General features: G+C 34.9%; 1 protein-coding gene across 15 annotated transcripts in view; it reads right to left on the minus strand.

Moving 5' to 3' along the window:
• LOC126764541 (endothelin-converting enzyme 2) overlaps nucleotides 1–19,963 on the minus strand; it is a 1,258,369-nt gene that overhangs the window by 914,636 nt on the left and 323,770 nt on the right. For all 15 annotated transcript variants that reach the window (XR_007668060.1, XR_007668059.1, XM_050482233.1 and 12 more), the window contains 2 exons: nucleotides 12,710–13,002; nucleotides 12,481–12,648 (listed from right to left, as the gene is read on the minus strand). Coding sequence is in view for 13 of the 15 variants with exons in the window: in XM_050482233.1 (XP_050338190.1) it covers nucleotides 12,481–12,648; nucleotides 12,710–13,002 (461 nt within the window). In the remaining 2 variants the exon portion in view is untranslated. The remainder of the gene's footprint in view (nucleotides 1–12,480; nucleotides 12,649–12,709; nucleotides 13,003–19,963) is intronic.

Raw genomic sequence — 19,963 nt, forward strand, 5'->3', positions numbered from 1 at the left:
ATGTGGAAAATAAAAAAAGGATAAGGATCCTTATATAAGATAATAAGAAAAGGAGAAAGATCCTTTTTTACAAATGCATTTCTGGGAAAAATAAGAATTCATATATATTCCAATTAAAATAATAAATTTAAAATGAGCAATGATATTTGGATGTATGCTTGCATAAGTTTATTAAATTTAAGACTTCGGAATGACCCAATACAAATTTGCATACTTTTTCTGTAAATTAACAATATTAAACTCAATATTAATATTTTGGAAAAATGTTATTTTGAAAATGTACTTTATTTTTATAATATAACACAACCGTCTTAATACTAGCTCTACTAAATCTCATATTACCGAAATGAAAATGCCGTCGGCTTATGTGCAAATGGGATATGCTGCCTTTTCGAAATTTTTATAGAAATGAAAACTGCGCTGTCAAACTACTGATAATAATAATACTAGAAATGGAGTGCGGAGCATACATCGATGTCTAGGGACAATAATAGCAACAAAATGTAGGCAAAAACCGCTAAAACTATTGTAATTACTTTTGATTTATATAAATAATAGTTAGTGCACGTAATCTTTTTTGATATAAATTATGCCCATTTTAAGCTTTAGCATTAATTTTTTTTTATTTGTGTAAAAAACATTTTTTGTTGATATGCTGAATTTAATGTTAAATATACATCTTTTGAAATGGATAGAAAAAACCACAAAATTTATTCATTTTATAACAAATAAACGTGTCGTAATTTAATAGAACTAGGTGTATGTAAACTTTATTGGTCCACTGTAGATATATAAGTATATGTATAACTTATCACACCTACATTACGGGACATCTCGATAGGATAAAATTTATGTCATTTCTATATATATATATATAGATATGGAATACTAAATATATTGTAAGCAATAAGCAATATGGAGTCTCCACAGGCAATATGCACGGCAATACAGTTAGTATGACATAAATTTTATCCTATCGAGATGTCCCGTATCTGAACACTTTAAGAAAAAAATTTTAATTTTAAGTGTGCTTAAATCGGCTGTTAATAGCGCCCACTTCTATTTACAAAAGGATACCGACCCAAAACACCCATCTTATCTTGTACGTGCGGGGTTGTTGTGGAATTAAAAATAACTCCATAGGTCCCGCAATCACCATACATTAATCCTATTCAAAATATCTGGAACTTTTTGGAAAACCGTATTCGAAAACATCGAATTTCATCAAAATAAGGCCAAAAAGCTGGATCATGGACTTAGTGGGTCAAAATATCCGGAAATAATACTAGAAAGTGAGGAGCATACATGGATGTCTAGGGACAATAATAGCAACAAAATGTAGGCCAAAAACCGCTAAAACTATTGTAATTACTTTTGATTTATATAAAATATTAATTTTTTTTATTTGTGTAAAAAAAAAATATTTTGGTATGCTAAATTTAATGTTAAATATACGTCTTTTGAAATGGATAGAAAAAAAAACCCAGAAAATTTATTAATTTTATAACAAATAAACGTGTCGTAATTTAATATATTACTAGGTGTATGTAAACTTTATTGGTCCACTGTATGTACATATTTATGCGCAGTTTTGATAACATTCACGTATGTAATTATGTCAGCATGTAAACGAAAAAAAACCATATGCATAATGTTTGTTAATTTGTCCGCACACAACTTTGTACGTAGATATGTACACTTATTGTCTCATGCGAAATCTCCGTTGTCACAGACAACCAATGGCCGAAGACCTGACGCGACGACAAAGCGTCTCAACATTGTGTTGTTGGCAGAAAATCCGACCTAAGCCCAAAAAGGAAAACGAACGAACGAATGCCGATTGTTACCGCTTCCTTTGAAGCAAAACTTGCGTGACCGAAACTCCAATACATTTACACAATTTTTACTTGTCACTAACACTCCCTCACAAATCTTTGAAATGAGTAAGAAGTCAATCTATTGTGTCTTTTGTTTGTTTTATATTATAAGCTCTTCACTCAACAGATGTTAAGCAAAAATAAAACAAAAGAAGACAAACAAACTTTTTAGCTGTCACCGCTTATTGAAAACGATGGATGTAAAAGCGTACAGCATGATACCGTAAATTTGACGTTTGCTTGTTCGTTGTGACAAATTGAATTCGAAGAAAAAAAAAATCGGTTACAAACGCGTCGATAGTTGAGGATTGTGCAGATTTGTGTTTGTGCATCTATATACACACATACATACATATATAAAAGAAAGTGATGTTAGTTACTACGCTTATAACTGGAGAACGCCTGGACCGATTTTGTTGCGATGTTTTGTAAACTTTATCTTAAAGCAACGTATATGTGGTGCTGTTAGATGCTGGATATACTCTGTTGAGTGGCAAAAGAGAGGTTTGCCGCACGCACATATTCTTCTTTGGATGGTGGATGGTGGTTACACCAAATCAAATTGATGAAATCATTTCTGCGGAAATTCCTGATCCAGAGATAGAAGCAGAATTATACGAAACCAATATGGTTCATGTACCTTACGGACATCACAATACCACTTCGGTTTGTATGTCTGACAATAAATGTACGAAACACTATCCAGGTGCTTTTCTTTCGGAAACACAAACTAGAAATGATGGATATCTAATGTATCAGCGTCGCACACAAGATGACAATGGCAGAACATTTAGCATTCAATTTAGAGGCGTGAATATCGAAGTCGACAACATATGGATCGTACCATATTCGCCACTGTTGTCTAATTCACATTCAAAAGTCATGTCAATGTTGCGTATTGCAGTTTGGTATAATCGATAAAATACGTGTGTAAATACGTCACCAAAGGAAGCAACAAGGCGGTTACTGATCTTGAACGATACGGTCGATACGTGAACTGCAATAAAGCGCTTTGTATGATATTTACTTTTGCGATTCAACAACGTTTTCCGACTGTTGTGCGTCTCGCATTTAATTTGGAGAATGACCAAATAGTCTATTTCAACACAGAGAATACAGTACAGACAGAGAAAACACCAATTCACCAAAGATGAACTCATCACAAATATTCGGACATTGGACAAATTATCTACTACAATTCCTTAAGTGCACGCGCAATGTTAGCTGCCAAAAATACCGATGTTGTTGACTTAAGCTGGAAGATTCAAAGTCAAATTCCGGGAGACTTGCGCTCATACAAATTGATCGATCGTGGAATTTCTAAATTCTTTGAATAGGCTTGGTATGCCACCGCATCATTTGCGTCTCAAAGTTGGATCTGTCGTTATTATGTTCCACAATCTTCAGGCGCCGAAACTGTGTAATCGAACCTGACTGATTGTGACGCAGCTATCGAATACAAAGGGCAGAATGCTTGATTCTACGAATTCCTCTGAGTTCTAACGATTTGCCATTTCAGTTCAAACGTATTCAGTTTCCAGTGAAAATTGCATTTGAGTATGGTATGGTATTCATTTCGAAATGCTATGTTTTTCACTCGGCCATATATACGTGGCCTGCTCACGGGTTGGAAAACCATCTTTTCTATACACCGGAACAGAAACCAAAAAATGTTGTTTATCAAGCTGCGATACATTGAAAAAAAGTGAAATGATAAATTCAACTTTTTCATTTCTAAACACATAATTTCACGCAGGACAACGACTGCGGGGTCAGCTAGTATTTATTATATTTAAAATAAATATTTAAACCTACGGATATTATAATTGTGTTTCTTTAACTTTTGTGAATATTTTGTGTCTTCAAGATAATATTTGGAAAAAGGGTGAGTAAAACAAATACTAATTCGATATGAAAAAATATACACTTAGTGCATATATGAGCCGGGAAAAAAAGGCTTTTAATCTTAGTGCATCTAAATTTATGAAAATTTGTGAAAAAGGTGTAAATTATTGTAGCCTGGTCGCATTTTATTATATTATGTTAAGTTATTTAAAATGAATTTTGATACTGCCAAATTTTTATTTCTTAATCAGATGGATTCACCAGCGCTTTTTGATGACACCTATTTGGAGGAATGCCCGACAACTTCTTCGACTCCCGTAAAGGGTACATGTAAAATCGTGATTCTAGTTTTCAATTTATTTTTACGCATTTGTTATTGTAGAACAATTGACATTTAAACGGAAGAAATTCAACATTTCTGGTTGCTAAAACCCAGAGGCAAGCTTCTCAAAACAACAAGGAAACAATTTGGCTGTGGAAGGAAATGGTAATACAATATATTGTTAAAATGCATAGAAGTATATTTATATATTATTTTTTGTATCTATATAAGAATTTATAGAAATAATTTTTATATTATAAAAAAAAAATGTCAAAAGTTGAAGGAAATGAATTTAATGTAAATTTAATTAAATTATTTTATTATTAAAATTAATAAAAAAAAATATATTTTATAAAAAAAAAATCCTTATATTTTTGAGTTTCGAACTTTAGGTTGAAGGAATGACAAGCGAGTGGTTTACCCACTAGGCTATTGTAGAATGCACCGTCACGCTTTCCTGAGAGCAGTTTTGTTGAATTATCCCAAATTTAATGAAAGTGTGAGAAAGAAGGATATAGTTTTATTATAGCAGAAAATATGTGAGCGAGAAGGTGATACAAGATCACATGTATACAAAAGTTTTGGGAGCTTTTTTGATTCGCCCTTAAGAACGTGATAGGAAAAAGTGACAATAAAACCGGCACGCGTTACCGGCATGTCACTAGGTAACGTGACCGTCACTGTTCTATAAGTTAATACAACAAATATTTATTTCAACAATATTCATTGCTACAATGTAATTGTTAAAGTTCAATAACTTAAAAGTTGACACAACAAATATTTATTTCAACATAACAACAATCATTGCAACAATGTTGTTGTTAAAGTTGAATAACATAAACAAACATCCGCTGCAACTCCCAAAAGTGGTCGACATTATTGCTGATCAATAAATAATAATATCAACAACAATAATCAACTTCAATTCTGCTGACCATTCAACATCCGTTAAACTCTGCCGACGCCGCTGCCGTTGAACCACAGCTAGCTTAGGGTATTTTTAAGATTCTATGTATCAGTTTCTTTTAGAAATTCAATAAAGAAGAACTTAACTGGCGCCCGAGCAGGGACCAACGAGGATAAAAACTTAAAAGTAGACATTGTTGGACAACATCGGTGGACTACAAGTCTTGTAAGGCAAGCCCGCAGGACACCTTCTATTCAAGAGTACGTTGCAGGATCCCTAGTAGGGACAAGAAAACCAAACGGGAGAGATCCGGACTACCAGGAAGGGCAGCCACACCAAAAAAAAAAAATAGCAATGTAAGTTAGATTTAAGTAAAAATTAAGTGTGAAAATTTAACATTTTTAAAATCTTATTATTATATTAAATCAGAAATTAAAATTTTAAAGTGAATATTATTTGAAAATTTTGAAATTCTCTATAAAAATTAAAGTATAATTAAGTAAAGAGGAAGATATTCAAAAATTATAAAGTGAATATTATGTGGAAATTTTTAAAGTCTATAATTAAGCAAAGTGGAAATTAAAAAAAAAAATATCTAATTGGAATTTGGAAGCAATTCAAATTATAAATAACATATTTCTAAAAAAGGCGTAAAGCGATAATAAAATAATTACTCCTACTTTTGCAAACAATTAACTTACGAAGTTTTGTACGCAAAAGTAGTATAATTTAACCCAATTCTGCGATTCCTACCCAAAGGACCCTCCAGGATAAAAGGGTAAAACCAGCTACTGGTTTTCAAAAACAATAATAATAAATTAAAATAATGATATTGATTGATTAAGGCGAATCAAGAAAAACTTATGGTAGTAAAATACTCCAATTAAGTTAATAATACAAAATTTAATTTTGATAAAACGGATGGCTAATCCAAATAATTTAGTTAGACCCCCATTAATTGATATTGAAGAAAATCCCCACCAACGACAAAGACAGTTACAAAGACAAGCGACATTTCAAAACAACAGAAATATGACCCAACCTAGCGACTTAACAAATGCCATTCGGCAAGTGTTATATGAACAATTACCGATTTTATTACAACAAACTCAAAATCAAACATTTGATTTTACCAATGTAGAGAGTCAAGGAATTGACCAAGAGCACCTAGGTAATTTAGGAGAACTAGACAAAGTGCCAGACATAGTAAAAAGTTTAAGAGAATTTTCCGGTGACCCAGCCGAGTTTGGCTCATGGAAAAAAAGTGTAGACAGAATTTTAAGAACTTACGAACACACAGTTGGTACGCCAAAATACTTTGGTATTTTGCATACCATTCGCAATAAAATAACTGGTAACGCAGACACTGCGTTAGAATCGTACAACGTACCTTTAAATTGGAGTGCCATCTCCAAATGCCTTACGCTACATTATGCAGATAAAAGGGACTTGGGTACATTAGAGTACCAAATGACCACCATAGCACAAGGTGCTAACCAGTCTGTTGAGGAATTCCATCAGGCCGTCTATAAACATTTATCGTTGATCCTTAATAAGATAGGGTGTATGGAATTAGGCAGAGAATCGGAACAATTAATGACCAAGTTGTACAGGGATAAGGCTCTTGATACCTTTATTCGCGGATTACGTGGAGACCTTTCACGTCTTCTCGGCATGAAGGAGCCTGCTGATTTACCAACTGCATTGCATTTATGTTTGAAACTGGAAAATCAAGCATACCGTACCAATCATGCGTCAAATAGAGGACAACAAAACATATTTAGAAATCAACCCAATAGACCAACGTTAGTACCACGCCAAGTTCCGACACCTCATTTTTCATATTTTCAAGCTAGACCATTTCTTCCACCTAGAATTAACACACCGCAAAACCCAACTATGAATCCCAGACAATTAAATAATTTTTTCGAACAACCACAACAAAGGCCATATTTTACTAATATAGGTAACCAATTTGCACAGAACCATAACATACAACGACCATTATACCAACCACCTCGTCCTATGGTTGCCAAACCACAACCACGACCTGAACCGATGGACATTGACAGAAGTATCCAAACTAAGCAGATTAACTACATGAACCGACCACAATTTGATTTAGGTAAAAGACCACCCATGCCCACTGTCGAGATATCCAAACGACAAAGGAATTTTAATATTCAGACAGAAACTTATCAAGAAACAGGTAAAGAAGAATCAGTACCAACTATGGCTGATTATCAGCAAACTATCTCAGAACAAGAAGAACAGACAAATTTCGATGAAACACTAAGTAACTATACCGAAGTTATTGAAAATTGTGAACAAGAACAGCAATCCGATTCTACTTATTTGAATTTTTTAGACATTGACGATATTATTGTCCTTAGCGAAGATGAAGAAACTATCTCAGAACAAGAAGAACAAACAGATTACGATGAAACACTTAGCGACTATACCGAAGTTATTGAAAATAGTGACCAAGAACAGCAAACCGATTCTATTTATATTAATTTTTTTAGAAATAACTGACTCCTCACTTCCATATTTCGAATGTAAGGTGAGTAGCGGACAAATGCTTAAAATACTGATTGATACCGGATCCAATAGAAATTATATTCAGCCAAAATTTGTTCAGAATCCACTACAGAATGAAACCCCATTTAATGCAGTATCCGTAGGAGGTAAAATAAAAATAACCCATTACAAAATGGCTAATTTGTTTAATGATCCAAAATCAATAGTTAAATTCTTTTTATTACCCACACTCAGAACATTTGACGGAATATTAGGAAATGACAGTTTGAAGGAACTTGGTGCAATTATTGACACCGAAAGAGATAAATTGTTCCTTAGAAACGGCATGAGTATTCCCATAAAAGAGAAACATTTTGAATCAGTAAATGCAATTATACCCAAATTAGATCATCTCGCAAATTATCAACGAAAAGAATTAAATCATTTGTTTAAAAAATGCCCAAATTTGTTTCCAAAACCCGATGACAAACTGACCTATACCACTAACGTTGAAGCCGAAATACGCACAAGTACAGATCACGAACCACTTACATATAATTGTAATTGGAAAAAAGGTGGAATAGCGATTAAAAGATTGAAGTCATACCTGGATGAGTACAATAAGGAATTACTCTATAAACCAGGAAAAGAAAATATTGTAGCCGATGCATTGTCTCGAGTACCAAAACAATATGAAATTAATTCAATAACAGAAACCCAACACAGTGCTCAAAGCTCTTCTCATAATCTTATCCCCAGTATTGAGGTACCGATAAACGTTTTTAAAAACCAAATTTTTATTTACAAAGAACATCCTCCTGACTATAAGTTTACCATTCCATTTCCTACATTCCATAGACACACTGTTTTTCAACCAACTTATTCTGATGATGATCTAATGAAAATATTGAGAAAGTATTTAAACCCTTCAGTAACAAATGGAATCTACACGACAGAAGACATAATGGGACAGATTCAAAGACTGTATACGGAAAATTTAAGATCCTTTAAAATCAGATTTACTCAAATGAAGGTAGAAATCCATAACAAGGACCATAAAAAAATTAAAACTTAGACACCAGGGCAGACAATATTTGTTAAGCAAAATAGCAGATTAGGATCTAAACTTTCATCACGATATAAAAAAGAAATTGTAAAAACACACAATAATTATTACAGCAAATGGGAGAGTTGTTCATAAAAGTAACATCAAAAATGTTTAGTTAGTCAAATGTCTAACATAAAAAAAAAAAAAAAAAAAAAAAAAAAAATATTTCTAACCTTTTATAATTCACTGTTATAGATCTTCAGCAAATAGAAATTGAACTTCTAAAAATTAAAAATTCGTGAACATACCATTAAAGATCTTAAAACAAGCTATCTCTTTCATACTCTAACTCACGAAATAGTACAATCACTCACTGCATTAAATACACTCACTTTACAAGACCGCCAAACTAGATCAATAAATTGGATTGGATCAGCCTAGAAATATGTTGCAGGAAATCCAGATCATGATGATCTATTAATAATACAAAATAATCTAAATAGCCTTAAACAATCAATAACAAGCTACAACTACAGAATAGATTTTTAATGACTTAACTATGAATTTCAAATATGTTAAAAATGCAAAAATAAAGAAAGATAATTTGTTTAATAATGAAATAGCAATAAGTTTCCAAAATCAAGTAAGACTAAAAAAGAACAAATAATAAATGTCAAAATTGGCCACCAAATCATGCGGTTAACGCCTTTAAACGTCAAGTCTAAATATAATAAAATATTACTTTAAACTATCGGGAATTACAAGATCAAAAACCCAAAATTTCAAAAAAATAATATAACAACTCAGCAGTCGAAGAAATGTTAGAAATATGAACCAATCAGTCTTACATAATAAAACAGCTATTGTTTACATTGTAAAAAAAAATTAGAAGCAACCAATTATCAAAATCTATTAATAAAACCAGTTGACTCAATAGATCTATTAGAAACAGATGAAATATTTTTGTCCGAAAATTCTATGTTAAAATAATACAAAAAACTAAATAGCCTTAATACAAACAATAACAACCAGATCATTATAAATAAACAACTACAGAATAGAATTAATGACTTAACTACAATTTCAAATATGTTAAAAAATGCAATAAAGAAAGATAATTTGTTTAATAATGAAATAGCAATAAGTTTCCAAAATCAAGTAAGACTAATCAAAGAAGAAATAATAAATGTCAAATATGAAACTCAATGGGCAAAACAAAATATAATAAATACCTTACTTTTAAACGAAATAGAATTACAAGAAGTCCACAAAATATTTCAAAAAAATAATATAACAACTCTATCAGTCGAAGAAATGTTAGAGTTCGCTGAAGTATCAGTCTTACATAATAAAACAGCTATTGTTTACATTGTAAAAATCCCAGAATTAGAAGCAACCAATTATCAAAATCTATTAATAAAACCAGTTGTAAGAAATAAACTAATAGTTCACTTAGAAACAGATGAAATATTTTTGTCCGAAAATTCTATGTTAAAAGTACCAAAAAACTGTAAAATATCCAACAATATAAGAATTTTTAAAAAAGATACAACCATTAACTTAAGAGAATCCAAATGTATTTCTAAATTAGTTGAGGGCAAAGAATCGCTGTGTGATTTCAGTAATGCAGACCATATCCCGGAAATCGAAGAGATTGACAACAGCTTAATCCTACAAATTGGAAAAGTTCCGACAGAAATCATGAGTGAAACGAACAATTTTCCTAGATCAGTCCAACCACAATTTAATAACATACCATACTTTTAAAGCTACTTGAGGACAAGTAGGAATTTGAGGAGGGAGAGTTAATACAACAAATATTTATTTCAACAATATTCATTGCTACAATGTAATTGTTAAAGTTCAATAACTTAAAAGTTGACGTTAAAGTTGAATAACATAAACAAACATCCGCTGCAACTCCCAAAAGTGGTCGACATTATTGCTGATCAATAAATAATAATATCAACAACAATAATCAACTTCAATTCTGCTGACCATTTAACATCCGTTAAACTTTGCCGACGCCGCTGCCGTTGAACCACAGCTAGCTTAGGGTATTTTTAAGATTCTATGTATCAGTTTCTTTTAGAAATTCAATAAAGAAGAACTTAACTTTTCAAAATTACTAAAAGCGGGATAAATCAATAACTAAATGCGCCGGAAGCGTTAAAATTTGTCGCCGGGATGGTATGATAAGGCTTAATAGGGACCGGGGTAAAAATTGAACGATAGGCATAGTACCGCCCACTTTTTGGGGAAATCCCATATCTTGGGACCCGGTCAACTGATTTCGACAAAGTTGAAAAAGTAGTATTCTTTTCATAGTCCTATGTCACTCTGTGAAAATGAATGAAATTGGGCAATAACCACGCCTACTTCCAATGTAGCACAATTTTAAATTCCATTTGATTCTTTTACTTTCCAATACACAAATCAAGAAACAATTAATATAATGGGATTAAACTTTGCACGAATAATGTTTCTAGTGTGTGCCACCTTATTACCTAAAATTGTTTAAATACAACCAAAACTTTTCAAGAGCCTAGGTACCGAATATGTGGACCCCAGTAGCTATAATTGATTTTTGTTCGAAAATATCAGTCAATGTGTGAGATATTTAATAGAAATTCAGACAGAATCCTTTTCCTCTAGCAGTGAATCTGTGAGCGTCTGTTTAATCCTGAGCCTCCACTATGCTGGATATCTCGGCCAATATTTGGGTTATTTCAATGAAAATTTCAGAATGCATTTTACTAATACCTTATATCATTGTGCCTAAAATGAGCTAAAACCTGACCTAGCCCCAATATAACCATTACCAGGATTTTCGAACATCGGGAAAATGGAATGGTGCTTGCTTTTATGAATGAAGCGAGTTTACCTGTTGAAAGTGCGCTTGCGTTCATGAATGAATATGTTGTTGTTGCGTGTTTTACTCTAAATTTGGTTATCGGATATTTGGCTGCCACATTGATTTGTGAGGGTGCTGATGCTAATTGAGACAATTATTTTTTTTCCTTATATGTATATACATATAAGAAAGTATATTATACTATCAAACATAAAAAATATTTAAAAAGTTGCTCAGTTTCACATTAACTTATATTATTATATGTACTATATACTTGTATTGTTTTGATGACTGTATTATTTAATTTTAATGTAAAACTATCAGACTCAGAGTAAAGTGTTGCTCGTGTACGATTACAAAATTGTCACTTTTGAGAATACATACTATATATAAGGAACAAATGTTGTAGATATACTTGTATATATGTATAGACTATAAATTTATCTAACTATTTCTATTAGCGTAAGCTCCAAATATCCCCTTGGGTGACTGCAGAGCGGACGCTCAAAGCCGAGCCGAGCGCAAAACTGCCGCGGACTTATGCCGAAGCCGACGCTGAAGCTGATCAATGCGAGAAACCAGTATTGAAGCGTTTTTTGGCGCCGACGGGCGTGTTGCATAGTTGCATTGCTCATTATATGTTGGTCTCATAGATTGCTTAAAAGGAAGTACCATGGTTATGCTAGAACTATATTAAGAATAAGCGTTATCAATATTATTTAAAGGAAAAGAGGAATTCCCTAATTCTGCAGAATTTATTAAATATCCGCCTTCAATAAAGGCCAAATTTATAACGGCAATTTCCTAATTTATCGGGAATTATTAGATACCCATATTTATTTTACACACAATTTTTTTACGCACTAAGCATTCTTTAATTATTTATATTTCTTGTTTTATATAAAATGTAGTCGAACTAAATACTTTGTGGTTAAAAGAAACTGTTACAAACAAGAAGCAGAACAAAATAGTATAGTAGTATACTAAATTCGATCAGCGCAGATCAAAAATGGCTTCGCGCTCGGCTCGGCTTCGAATGTCCACTTTGCAAGCATTATTAGATAGAATAAATTATTGCACTGTTGAATACAAATTACGGAAACTCACTTGGTTTAGTTCGTCGATAAATGTGGAAATCGTCTCTTTCTCTGAAGACTTTTGATCAGAAGAAAGCTCGTTTGGTAAAAAGTCGTCTAGTAGTTTCTTTAGCAGTTTATATTTTCCATTTTTAAACTGATACGGTGGTGCTTTTGGACCGGAATAGCGTATACTGTTCTGTACATATTATATATTAAATTTGTATGTGATTTAATGTATGAAGTTTGCTTTTATTTACCTCTAATATTGGCGGTGAAGTTCCAGGTCTGCCTATTATTAACAACACTTGAGGACGGCGGCCGTAGCTTAAATCGTAATATATATCAATAAGAGGCGTTGGACCCAATTTGAACATTTTTTTAATCAAAGATGATATTGAAGTAGGACCAACCGTTCCTGTAGGGAGATAACCACCAAGCTGTTCTAGAACGAATTTTATAGTTGAAGAATTCGTTGTTTGCCGCATGCAACTGCTAAAAAGTCGTCCAAGCTTTCGAAAAGGCCCCTTTGTGGTATTATGCTGAAGGAGATCTGCAGGAAAGCAAATAACTTGTTCAGATTTCTGAACAGTTCGTAACGGCCACATTTGTAAATAAGATATTTTTGCAAATCTGTATAGAAACAGATATCATATTACAAATATTTATGTGCATTATCGCTAGCACATACAAATACAATCTTAAACATAAATATATACTACAAATACCCATTTTAATCATCACTGTAATAAATGTTCATTTCGGGTATATTGATTAGAGACTGTCGTATTTAATGTATGCAATGTAAAGGATCGCAGATGATCCTAAAATATTAATAGATAAGAAATAGTTGCGTAAGCCGTTGGAAACACTAATGTTTAAGATATGTGTACAAGTTAACACACCATAGTAGCCAACAACAAAAGAACAAGAGCAACAACACGCTTCCGGACAATATTTCAATTCCACCGAAATCGCTGACGATGCGTCTGGAGCTGAGCGTGCGAAAATTATTTTTCAAACTACAGAAGCCAGGTACTCCACTGCCAACGATTTTGCTGACGACGCGCTCAACGATTTGCGCGTGACAACAACAAACACCTATCGCTGCTACTGCTCTGGCAAGTCACGCGGCAGAGCGTGTGCAGTTTATTCAGACAGGTATTTAGGCGTAGTCGCCGCTGCAATAGTTTTAAAAAGTTCAGTTGTATTTACTCGCTCAGCTTTTACGGCTGTCCTTGCTCCGAAGCAAGGGAAATAAAGAACATTATAAACTTATAAACAACCGGTCTTGTCATTGGCGCCCAACGTGGGGCCACAACAAAATCCTTGTAAAGGATAATTTCGTGGCCGCGGTGCTCGGACGCACGCCAAGCCGAGGCGTAGCCATCGAGGGACTAAACTAACAACCATCGAGGGACTAAACTATTACTACTACTACAATATGAAAGAATCTATGCTCCTGATTTTGATGGCGGCTGCGTTATCGCGGTCAGAAATTCTAAATTTCACTGAGTCCGTCTACATTCCTATTTCGGACTGGGAGGTTGCAATTTACCGCCAGTACAAACACATCATTCACCACCTGAATTTGACCATTTACGAGAACATAGCCGAAGAAACGCATAATCTTCTTGAGAATTTCCCGCAGTCTCACATCAGGAAAACCGTTCAACTGGACATAGACCGCATATTACGATTAATAGATTCATTAAGAATTCATCACCGACAATCCCGTAGCATAAACTTTCTTGGCACCGCTCTCAAATACGTAGCTGGAACTCTCGATTTCGATGACTTTAACCAACTTCAAACGCGGGCAGAATCCCTGATTGAAGCAAACGAGCAAGAGATTTACATTAATAGCCAGCTCCAAGTTAAGATTAACCAGTTAACCGACACCGTAAACACATTGATTAGCTCGACCAAACAGCATGAGATTGACACTGGACATCTTTTTGACTTGATATCAGCAAGAAACAGAGCGTTAATAGACGAAATAGAATCAGCTCTTTATTCCGTCACTTTGGGTAAGATACAATTGATTAACCCAATATTGTTAAATAGTGATGAGGTTAAAAATTTACTAACTAACGAGCACTCTACAGGTATTACAATAAGCGATTTACTAACAGTCTCAAAATTAAAAATTTTGCAAAATTATAATAACATATATTTCGTAATTAAATACCCAATGGTAGAACAAAATTGTAAGAAAATTAGGATTAAACCAGTTGTAAAAAATTTTAAGTCAATTATGATAGAGACCAGTGTAGTATCTAAAATCAACAATACATATCAACAACTAGCGAATTGTAAAAATTCTTTATCAACAATATTTTGTCAAATGTCAAACATAAATAGCTCTTGCGTGATGAATTTGTTAAGCCAGCGCTTAGCGTCCTGCCAGACTATTACAGCTGATCATATCGAAGCGGTGGAAGAAATTGACGACGGTTTAATTATTATAAATGATAAATTGGTTGAAGTTCGCGAGAGAAACTCCCTGCCAGTAATTTTGAATGGGACATTCATGATAAAGTTCACAGAGAATGCTACCATCAATGGCACTACGTACACCAACTGGAGGAAGATTGTGCGCGCGCATCCCGAGGCCGACAAATCATACCACACTCTTGTCACTTCCTTACCTGCACAACATTAACCAAAAAAATCTGTGACACATTGCATCGTTGAGGGGGCTTGTCGAAGCACAGTTGTCTCAGTGGCTTATAGCCTACACCTTAACAATATTATTTTTTATTGTTTGCATATCAGTCTACATAATCTACAAAGTACGGAAGCGCAGTGCAAATATTGCAATATTGAATAGCGTTCTTAAGGGATCCGTGGACGTCCCCTCTTCTAGCGGGGGAGAAGTTAACACACCATAGTAGCCAACAACAAAAGAACAAGAGCAACAACACGCTTCCGGACAACATTTCAATTCCACCGAAATCGCTGACGATGCATCTGGAGCTGAGCGTGCGAAAATTATTTTTCAAACTACAGAAGCCAGGTACTCCACTGCCAACGATATTGCTGACGACGCGCTCAACGAGTTGCGCGTGACAACAACAAACACCTATCGCTGCTACTGCTCTGGCAAGTCACGCGGCAGAGCGTGTGCAGTTTATTCAGACAGGTATTTAGGCGTAGTCGCCACTGCAATAGTTTTAAAAAGTTCAGTTGTATTTACTCGCTCAGCTTTTACGGCTGCCCTTGCTCTGAAGCAAGGGAAATAAAGAACATTATAAACTTATAAACAACCGGTCTTGTCATTTACATACTGTCGGCATGTATGTACAGTAGGTTAGTATTGAGATATGCGTATGTACTCTGCATGTGGTGCATACATGAATTAGGATAAGAAAATCTATTAAAAAAAGAGCTCTGGGCAACCAGAGCTGAGTACTATTTTATAACCGAAAAAGAGTCTTCTTTTAAAATTTCTTTAAGAAATCGATTTTTTTTTCTACTGTACAAATCCAAGGCTTAAACTATCTAGAATATGTTGGTAAAATGTTTTTTGGATCCGGGAAATAGTTCCGTCGCAACACGACTTTGAACGGACCTATGTCCTGAATATTGACACATCGACATCGAACTTTGACACGCGTTTCCTCGAAACAAGATTTTTAAAATCTGCGGGCATTCTCGTTTTTGAACTATTCAACCGATTATCTTCGCGTTTTGCTCGCCTAAAAGAAGACAAAATTCTCCGGCGCTGTAACCTACAAAATCGCAATATTTTGATCATGAACGATTTTTTACAACAGGTCTAAGTGCGAAAAAACGATACTTTATTTCAAGTGGCCGCCATTTTGTTTCTATAACGAATTTTTTTCATGTTTTTTTAGGTTGGGGCGCCTCTACGGAATGTTATCATTAGGATTCGTTTGATTTTCTGCTTGTAGACAACGAATTGCGACCTGTATCGTGCCCGCAGATGAGGTCAGTTTTCAAAACACCGTTTGCTGGAGCTGCCATTTTGGCCGCGTGTATGAGTTTACGCAATTACAATTCTCAACACTATGTTTTCAGTTCGTAATAACTTATATCTTCATGAGGCTATATGAAACCTCTAATTATATAATATATGGGTTGTCAAAAAAGTCTTGCGGTATTTTTATTGAATGTTTTTTTTTTTTTTATTGAAATTGAAATGAATTTTTGATGACTCATGCCCAGCTCTTGACCGATGCTACGGCTGCTACTATGCCGGTCTCTTTCGACCAATTCAGCGATTTTATCGCAATCTTCGACGACAGGCCTTCCAGAGCGTGGCGCATCTTCGACCACCTCTACACCAGAACGAAAACGTTGAAAGCATCGTTGTGAGGTGGAAATGGAAACTGTATCGGGTCCATAAACTGCACAACTTTTATTGGCGGCTTGAGATGCATTTTTGCCTTTATCGTAGTAGTACTGTAACATATGCCGTATTTTCTCTTTACTTTGCTCCATGTTTGCGACGCTATAACTCACGAACGACTTAAAAGAAACGACAATAAATCAAACACGTGTTAGCGCGTTGAAATGAGCTTTCCAAAAAGGTATAGCATGACCCGATGCGATGAATAAAACTAGAACTACGCTCTTTCAGCGCCAACTAGCGAAAATACCGCAAGACTTTTTTGACAACCTATTATAATGAAATAAAAAGAAACCGGATTTTCATATTTTGTATATATTTTACTTATTATTACAAAAATCACATGTTATCACGTATAATATTATATTCTATTTTATAAAATGAGATTTAGTCCTTTCGAATGTCATTAAAATTAAGAAGTAAGGAAGGGCTAAGTTCGGGCGCAATCAAACATTTTACACTCTTGACCAGAAATTCCTTCGGTGAGCGCAACTATGAGAGCTGCCCGCAAAAAAAAAATCAAAATCGTGTTTGGCGACTTTAATGCCAGTGGGCAAGGAAGGTATCTTTGGCACAGCAGTCGGTAAATCCAGCCGCCACGAGGAAACATTCCCAAATGGGTTGAGGCTGATCGACTTCGTTGGGGCGAAATATGGCCATCTGTAGTACTAGATTCCAGCATAGAAAAATTTACTAAGCTACCTGGCTGTCACCAGATCGAAAAGTCAGCATTCAGATCGATCATGTTGTGATAGACGGAAGACACGTCTCCAGTGGCTTAGACGTGCGTACGCTCCGAGGTCCTAACATCGACTCGGACCAGTATCTTGTTGCAGCCAAGATTCGCAACCGCCTCGAGCGACTGATGTCCAAGGCATACTAAAATTATGGAGGGAACACTTCTCCAGCCTTCTAAATGGCAGTGAAAATATAACGCCAGAAGAAGGGGAACCTGATTACCCAATCTATTATAATGAAGCAGAGATTCCATTGCCTGATCATTAATAAATTCGAATAGCAAGTACCCGTGTGAAGAACAACAAAGCGGCGGGCTGATGGATTGTCGGTAAAGCTATTCAAACACGACAGCAAAGAACTGATAACGCAAACCTAATACGGCTGTGTAAATTGACGTTGAGCAACACCAAAAGCTCAATCAAGGTCGGGAAGAACCTTTCCATACCGTTCGATACCAAACGAGGTTTCAGACGAGGTGACTCCCTATAGTGCGAGTTCTTCAAATAATTCGAGCTGCAGAGCTTAATCGAGCAGGTACAATCTTCTATAAGAGTGTACAGCTGCTGGCGTAAGCCGATGATCTTGATATCATTGGCCTCAACACCCGCGCAGTTAGTTCTTTCTCCAGGTTGGACAAAGAAGCAAGGCAAATGAACGAGGGAAAGGCGAAATATCTCTTGTGATCAAGCAAACAGTTGTCGCACTCGCGGCTAGGTTCCCACGTCACTGTTGACACCCATAACTTCGAAGTTGTAGATAATTTCGTCTATTTAGGAACCAGTATCAACACCAACAATAATGTCAGCCTCCAAATACAACGCATACTAACTCTTGCCAGCAAATGCTTTTTCGTACTGAGGAGGCAATTGAGAAGTAACGCCCTCTCTCGACGAACTATATAGTGCAGAGGCATGGACGATGACAACATCGGATGAGTCGACGTTACGACTTTTCGAGGGAGACTTTCTGCGTAAGATTTATGATCCTTTGTACATTCGCCACGGCGAATACCGCATTCGATGGAACGATTTGATGTATACGACGACATTGACATACTTCAGCGAATTAAAAGACCGAAACGCCCGAATGGACGAAATCACTCCAGCTCTGAAAGTCTTCGACGCAGTACCAGCAGGGGTAAGCAGAGGAACAAGAAAGCCTCCACTTCGTTGGAAAGACCAGGTAGAAAAACCTGGTTTCGCTTGAAAATTCCAATTGGCGCCAGATAGTAAAAAAGGAAAAACTACTGGCGCGTTGTTGTTAGCTCGGCTATAACCGCTTAAGCGGTGTCTACGCCAGTAAAGAAGAAGAAGTCGTAGATATAGGTTTTGCTCAAATGTCACACAGTGAATATAAACAGTTGTAAAATATCAATGAATTGATATCTGACGTATGCAATAAAAATATAATACATATGTACATAAGGTACACTAACGCACACATGTACATAGATACGTAGTTAAGAAATTAAAATGAAACAAATAAGAAAGGACTAAGTTCACATGCAACCGAACATTTTAAACTCTTTCAACTTACAAGAATCAAAGCCAGGGACCTACCTTCAAATGTAAAACGTCAACCAGAGGATGGGAATCTAAACAATTTTATACAGGTATATGACCGACATATTCGGCATAAGATTTGATAGAAAAACGAGAATCATTATACGTGTTATATAGGAGTTGAAGTAGTATCGGCTCAATTTTACCTATTAATTATTATGACGCCACATACTAAAAATATGTTCCCAGGGTTTCACTAAGGTACCTCACATACAATCACCAATTATATGGAGCAATGTCACCCGGATGTTTGAAATACTGATAGTAGTTATATGATATTAGCCCAATTGCATTTAATTTAGGCATAAAGCTATACTGTTATGAGCAAAACACGTTGTGTCATTTTTATTGAGATAAGAAATTTGATGATTCAAAATACATTTTATTATTCAGTATACTCTCCCTGAACATTAAAAAACTTACTCTAACGATTCTCCAATCTGTGGATCCCTGAAGTGAGAATCTGGAAGATCTGCAAAATACGCTTCAACAACCGTTATGACCTCTTCATTTGATGAAAAACACTTCTCATGCATACATTTTTAGAGTTTTGGAAACAAATAGCAGTCACTAAGGGCCAAACCTGGTGAATAGGATGGATGCTGCAAAAACTCGATTTTTAATTCATGGATTTTAGCCATTGTCAAAATGTTCTTGTGACACTGTGTATTGTCCTGATAAAATAGGAGTTTTTCTTCTGCAAATCGTGTCTTTTTTCTTAATTTTTATACTCTCGCAACAATGTTTCTAACGAGAGTATTATAGTTTTGTTCACATAACGGTTGTTTGTAAGTCCTAAAACTAAAAGAGTCAGATATAGGGTTATATATACCAAAGTG

The sequence above is a fragment of the Bactrocera neohumeralis genome, unplaced genomic scaffold (genome assembly GCF_024586455.1).
Source record: "Bactrocera neohumeralis isolate Rockhampton unplaced genomic scaffold, APGP_CSIRO_Bneo_wtdbg2-racon-allhic-juicebox.fasta_v2 cluster09, whole genome shotgun sequence".
NCBI lineage: Eukaryota > Metazoa > Arthropoda > Insecta > Diptera > Tephritidae > Bactrocera > Bactrocera neohumeralis.